This window comes from Cucurbita pepo, unplaced genomic scaffold (assembly GCF_002806865.2).
Source record: "Cucurbita pepo subsp. pepo cultivar mu-cu-16 unplaced genomic scaffold, ASM280686v2 Cp4.1_scaffold001067, whole genome shotgun sequence".
NCBI lineage: Eukaryota > Viridiplantae > Streptophyta > Magnoliopsida > Cucurbitales > Cucurbitaceae > Cucurbita > Cucurbita pepo.
Window position 1 is genome coordinate 1,779 of NW_019647265.1, and position 6,937 is coordinate 8,715.

The following is a 6,937-nucleotide window of genomic DNA, read 5'->3' on the forward strand; positions in this document are numbered from 1 at the left end:
AATTCCATGCCCAAATTCCCTTCGAAACCCCAACTTTCAAGGTTAAGGCCCGTTCCTTCAACAAGCCTATCTTTAACACTCCTGTCTACTTGTGGCCCTTATCTTGCTTTTGGATCGTCTTCTCTTCAATACCCACTTCTCTAGAATTGCATGGCTGGATGAGCGCAACCTTAGGGTCACCAATTTACTTGAGGGTCACAAACTACTCTCTTCATAGTATGGTCTACTAACGGCTAGGTTGTGACAGAAGGTAGAGTTGAAGAGGAGGTGTTGTCTGTCGTACTTGGAAGTAATGTAGGAGAATCATGTATTCTGGAAAAGTACTCTGGATCCATGCACACGTGTTTTGGTGCATTTAATTGGTTGAAGTGTTTAGAGTTTGTATTTTCACAACCACTCCCCTCCTCCCGTGTAGGTTTCTACCCCACACTCAAAAACTAGCATCCAACCTCCCATTCCCTACCCTTATACTTAATAGTGCCTTTTAAAACCCTAACCCTAACCCTAACCCTAACCCCAACCCTAACCCTAACCCTAACCCTAACCCTAACCCTAAAATTAAAAAACCATAGCTCAAACAAACCACACATTAACACATTTAAATAAATAAAAGAACTAAATAAATAAATAAAGCTACTTAATTTAATTATATAATATTATACAGTGATGGGGATTGTGTGAATGATGAAAGAAAAGCTCATGAATTTTTAAAATATAAGAAGACGGAAAAAAAGTTATTTATTTTTACTCTTCTTTGGGGATGTGTACGGAGGAGGAGGAGGAGGAGGAGGAGGGTACGATCATATCTTGCAGAAGCCCATGGTCTTTGAACGAAGCAGAACTAGGAGAGGATCCACCAATACGACGCCGTTCTTCTCCGAAACACTGGAACATCGGTTCGAATCCTCCGCACGTGACAAGCTCCATAGGCGGCGGCGGTGGCGTTGGCGGAGTGTAGGTGTAGGTGTATTGTTGGTGTTGGAAAAGAAGGGGCGGTGGATGGAGGGCGGCGGAGGTGGAAATTGATGCTGAGAGGGATCCACGTGGCAAGATGGGGCTTTGATGATTGTGTTGACCTTCGTAAGTGGTGACGACGACGGAAGGGTCATGGGAGGATCGTTCGACTCGCTTTTTGACGCCGCAGCCGGCGGTGGTGCAGCGGTAATAGCTTCTTGGGTAAGGGCTGTTTTTAACGGCTTTCTGACCGTACTTCCGCCACCTGTAACCGTCGTCCAGATGATCCATTTCGGTCTTGGTCATGAACGCAAATCTGGGTTGTGTAGCCCTTTTCTCGTTCTTGATTTTGGGTTTCAACCTAACCACCAAATATAAAAAAATGAATAAAAATTAACAACAACACAGACTCTTCTAGTATCATACGGTTCACTTTGAGCTTCCTCAAAAAGCCTTAGTATTAGTTGATTATAAACTCATCATAATTCCCTAAATTTAGCGAAACTTTCATCCAAGATTAAGAAGGCTTACTTGTGTTGGTTGAAAGGATCCAGGTCACCGGCGTCGGAGGAGGAAGAGAGGGAGGAGGAATTAGGAGTTGAAGGAATATTAAGAAGGCGGTCGGAGGAGGAGGAGGAGGGCGGCAGGGGCGGAGGGGTGGTAGCTGCAGAGAAGAGATCAAATAAGTCGAACAAAGTGGAGGGCTTAAAGGAAGACGAGTCCATTGGGAACTTCAACATGCAACTAGGAATCTCATCTTTCATATATATATATATATATATTATTAGTGATTTGGTCGAAGCAAATGAGTCAACTAAAAAAGCAGCTAGGTAGCTACTAAGGGACACCCAGTGTCGGCATCCGATCCAATTAGTCAGTAGCTAAGTTCATAAATACCTCATCGTTATCTAGTCACATCTAGCTTTTTCGTTATAACAAGTTTAACTTTTTACATTGTTTAAAGCTATGAAGTGTACTAATTTAATTTAGTATATAGTTTAATATGAAAGAGAAAGGAATATGATCTGTTTCAATATATTTTACTATTACAAGATCTGAAACTATAGTATAAATATATATTATACATATATATAAGCTGTATTATAAGACGTTGAACGAATCACTTTTCATTTTTATGCGTGTGGATGCTTTCAAATGATATGCGGATTTGTGGAATTCAACTATTTATTGGGAGGGATTAAAAGTTCTATTTATTCTTTTATAAATAAAAAAATGTTTTAAATGCATGCCTTTTACCGTTTACCGGGGACTGGAGGTTTCAAAATTCATGATAAACTTGGTATTAATTATAGGTATTTATTTTGTTTTAAATAAATAAAAATATCTTCCTACTTATCTCTTCTCTATATCTATATATATATATATACTTTTTTATTTATCCTTTGACCAATAAAAGTGTATAAAAAGCGTTACACTTTCCCAAAAGAAACTGATTCGGTTTAAGATTTTAGTACTTAGGTTATTAATATTTTAATATGTTTATTTATTTATTTATTTATACTTTTATTATTCCATTCCCTTTCTCTCCCATCACTTCCTTTTTTTAATCTTTTTGTGACGTATTTACAAAGTTATTTTAATTATTTTCCCCACTCCTAAAATTGGTGTGACTCAACTATTTCATGCTTTTTTGAAGTTTAAAGAATATAAGAGAATACTTCTTTTTTTAAAAAAATCTCATACCCTTCGCTTAAAGAAAATAATATGTTTTTTTTTAAATAAAAAATAAAATAGTTTGGTTCAAAGTTGAAAATATTTTATTAAATTAAATTAAATTTTTAATAAAAAAGTGCATATGACTTTGGCATTTATTTAGGTGGGGAGCCTATAATGGGTTCATTTAATATATGTCTAATTGTGCCAAAAACACATCCTAATTCCTAGACCTTACCAAATATTTAAATGTAAAAATAAAATGAAAGAGTTGTTTGAAATAGACATTAAAGAAATGGGGACCACACTTGTACAACCGATGCTCCAATAGGTCGGTTCCTAAAACCTTTGACACACCCACTAGGCATCCAAAGGATCCATTTAGAGATGGGTTCCATTTCATTTGCTGGGTTTCTCTCAGTCTCATCATGTTAAAATACGTTTGCTAAGTAGAGATTGGTTTCGTTTCCCTTTCTAATTGATGTGAGATCTCACCATTGATATGTTCTTCTATCACTGTTATATATAGTTACTCGTGGAAAGTGATCACCACCACCTTTTATCGAATGTCATCAAAGGAGATCTGCACACAAGAGCTAAAGCTCATGCGATTTGGTTGCACTTAAGCTAGCAATCTCGTATGGAGAAAAAAAAAATTGCAAATCTAGCAATCTCATATGGAGAAAAAAAAAATTTACAAATCAAATTGAGCAATTCAGTTTGGTTCCACCACTAATTTGTTTCGCTTAGCTCCATGTTTTGGTCTAGTCTTCTTTTGGTACAATTTCTAAGGCTAATTAGGGTGTTTTGGTTAGGTATTGGCAATTAACTTATAACTTAAATAGAATTCCGAAGGTAGATGAGAATGAAACTTTGTTTTTTTATGAGGGTGTGAAAACCTCTCCCTACCATATGCAATTTTGAAATCGTGAGATTAGCTATAATATGTAACGAGCCAAAGCAGACAGTATCTAACTAGCAATGGACTTGAGCTGTGCAGTGTGTCAACGAGAACGTTGGGTCGCCAACAGGGTGGATTGTGAAATCCCAAATTAGTTGGAGAGAGAAACAAAACATTATTTTAGTAGATGTGTTTTAAAGTTGTGAGGTTGACGGCGATATGTAACGAGCAAAATTTGACAATATTTGCTAGTGGTGGACGATGGAGTTGAGTTGTTACCTTTGCATCAATAAGATATGTTTTGAAATATTTTTTTTATTAAAAAATATAGTTTATTTTAAATAATCATGCACATTTTCTTCATTAGCATGATTGTTTTAAGCACGTGCTTTTAATGAGACCATTTAATATTTTTTTAAAAAAAACAGGATAGTTACCAAATTATTACCGAACATATTTCAAATACTTTGAGGACATTATAATTAGTTTTCTCCTTTTATTATAATTGCAATTGATTTTTTTTTTTTTAATAAAACCTCATTACTTTAGAACATATATTCATTCTTCCCAAACTATAAGTTAACTGATATTTTTCTTTTTTTAATTATGAAACCTATAATTAAACTAACAAAAAAGACATAAATGCTTTACAAAGTTATTAGTTCGTTTTGGTCTTTTGGTCAGTTAAAAGTTTTAAACTCCTTTACATTTATTATTTATTTATTTATTTATTTATTTTCAGAACTCCGCAGCAGTGGAACCGTAGAGAAATAAAGAAAACTGGGAATGACTAACCGTTTCGGCCGCCCCCTCTGGGTCGCCGGCAGAAACTCCGGCGGCGGCGTCGTCTGAAGCAACATTGTTGAAAAAACGCCACATTGTTGGGGAGTTGAAGCTGAAGAACTGCTAGAGCATTACATTTATTGTTTCGAGCGTTCCTCTTTCTTTCTTTGATTCATCTCTAACTCTCTTGCCTACATATGCTTCCAATGGAGCACTTCTCTTCACTCATCCTCTTACGTTTTCATCTTTCTATTCCATTTTCCTCCGATTGTTCTTGCGGATGCCAAACCGTTGGTAATCCTTCTTGTTGTATTGTAAATTTCACTTCTGATCGACTTCTTCCATTTCGAATTTTGTCGGTAATTCGTAGCGATGATCTTATTAGGTCCTGTGACGCACGGCCAGGTTTGTACTCCGATCACTTTCGAACTATTTCAATTCGTTTGATTTTCACTGAAAGAAGCTAATTCTGTTGTGAACTTCTCTAGCATTGTGGTTTTTCATATGATTTCGTTCGCATGCTCCATTGTTAGGTCACGAATTTATGTTCCTTTTGTCGCTTGATTGCCACAGGTTTCGTTTCTAATCGGATTTATAACCACATTCGTAGCCTGGATTTATTCGGAGTACTTAGTATTTAAAAATAATTCGATCTCTTCCAAAGTGTAAGTTGATATCCTAGCTGAAAAGTTTTTCATTCTTAAACATCTTGCATACTGAATCTGGATACGTTTTTAGAAGAGACTCTGATGTTGGCTTGGCTGAGGCGGAAAGTCTTAGTGTAAAGGAAGATGATAGAGCTGTTTTATTAGATGGTGGAGCTATCAAGCCTAGTCCTTATGGAGCTCGAATTCCACCTTCTTTCTCTAATCTTCTCAGGTTTATCAAAGAAACCATGGATTTTTCTTCCAATGTCAACTGCTGATGCTTTCGGTTTACTAATTTTGTTTATTGCCTGCTAGGTTCATATTGCTGGAACAGTCTTTCTTGATAGAAAATCGAATGCTACTCAGAGCAGCGTACGTAAACGATTGCATACAATTTAAGCTAAATATTTATATGCATGATGAATTTGATCTCTTGTTTATGAATATAACTCTCTCTTTCTTTCTTTCTTTCTTTCTTACAGATGTGAATTTGGTTTTCTTTTAGCATATTTCTACATTTGTGACCGTACCGATATATTTGAATCCTCAAAGAAGGTGTCTTAGATCATTCAGTAATTTAACTTGTTTTTATCGAGAGACATGTTTGTACTGAACATATTTGTTTACATGGTCAATTTTTGCAGAGTTACAATCGAGATCTTTTCTTCTTCCTTTTATTCCTTCTCATCATGGTGTCAGCTATAACTTCATTCAAGATACATCTCGATAAATCGCCATTTTCAGTGAAACCCATACTGTTCTTGAATAGGCATCAAACTGAGGAGTGGAAAGGATGGATGCAGGTCAGTTCACCCCTTCACATAATTATCATCGTTTTTTAAATGGGTTGAAAGCTTTTAAGAATAGTTACAGTTTTTCTTTGTTTTTGTATAGGTGATTTTTTTGATGTACCATTACTTCGCTGCAAGAGAAATTTACAATGTTGGTCGTGTATGTGTTGCTGCATATGTGTGGATGACTGGATTTGGGAATTTTTCATATTACTATATTCGCAAAGACTTTAGCTTTTCCAGATTTGCTCAGGTATGCGCCTGCCCTCCTATGATTCTTCAATATCTTGCTCTTATGTTTCAAGAGAGGAGTTATTATGTGTGCCACTTTTTACATTTTGTGCTGAGCAGATGATGTGGCGGCTTAATTTCTTGGTGTTTGGTTGCTGCATTGTCCTTGACAACAGTTACATGCTATACTATATCTGCCCCTTGCACACTTTTTTCTCTCTTACGGTATACGGCTTTGTTGGTATTCTGAACAAGTACAATGAGATTAGATCCGTCATTGCTGTGAAATTCTTGGCTTGCTTCTTGATCGTTATCATAGTATGGGAAATACCCGGAGTGTTTGATGTGCTTTGGGAACCATTTACCTTCATTTTAGGTACCCTCTGGATCTATTTTATCTTTGAGAGGACAGAGGAGTTTTGGCAACCAACCTAAAGATTCAAATTATTGCAGGATATAAGGATCCAAATCGATTGGCAGAACAGCTGCCTCCTATGTATGAGTGGCACTTCCGCACAGGGCTTGATCGCTATATTTGGATATTAGGCATGCTGTATGCTTTCTATTATCCAACTGTAAGTTTGCAATCGCTATCATAACTGGATTTTCCCTATAAGAAATTCTTTATAATGAAAAGGATGGTTTTGATAGGCTGAGAAATGGATTGAAAAGTTAGACGAAGCCAAACTGAAGCGCAGGATATTGATCAAAACGACAATTGTTGTGACATCCTCAATGGTAGAATGTTTTTTTAGTTGGATAATTAGCGTATTCGTTTCTTGGTGTTGTCCTCCTCTTGTTGAAGCAGAGTTATTTGACCTTTCAGGCTGCATATCTGTGGTATGAGTACATATTCAAATTGGACAGTATTACTTACAACAAATACCATCCTTACACTTCCTGGATTCCCATTACGTATGTGAACCTTTTCTTTATATATTGGAGCCTGAAGTACA

The 6,937-nt window shown here is 36.3% G+C and overlaps 2 protein-coding genes across 2 annotated transcripts; one reads left to right on the forward strand and one right to left on the reverse strand.

The window, feature by feature from the left end:
* Positions 1-620: 620 nt before the first annotated feature.
* LOC111786135 (probable WRKY transcription factor 48) lies at positions 621-1,721 on the reverse strand. The gene is made up of 2 exons (XM_023666477.1): positions 1,486-1,721; positions 621-1,315 (listed from the first exon to the last, which is right to left on the reverse strand). The coding sequence occupies exons 1-2, from the start codon at positions 1,716-1,718 to the stop codon at positions 745-747; spliced, it is 804 nt and encodes a 267-aa protein (XP_023522245.1). The 5' UTR covers positions 1,719-1,721; the 3' UTR covers positions 621-744.
* Positions 1,722-4,300: 2,579 nt separating this feature from the next.
* On the forward strand, positions 4,301-6,896 carry LOC111786134 (protein REDUCED WALL ACETYLATION 2-like; the record flags this gene model as incomplete). Its single annotated transcript, XM_023666476.1, has 11 exons — positions 4,301-4,717; positions 4,886-4,977; positions 5,051-5,191; positions 5,275-5,331; positions 5,442-5,514; positions 5,604-5,762; positions 5,854-6,003; positions 6,102-6,357; positions 6,435-6,556; positions 6,633-6,719; positions 6,808-6,896. Coding segments are annotated over exons 1-11 (1,259 nt in total), but the record flags the coding sequence as incomplete, so codon positions are not given.
* Positions 6,897-6,937: the final 41 nt, after the last annotated feature.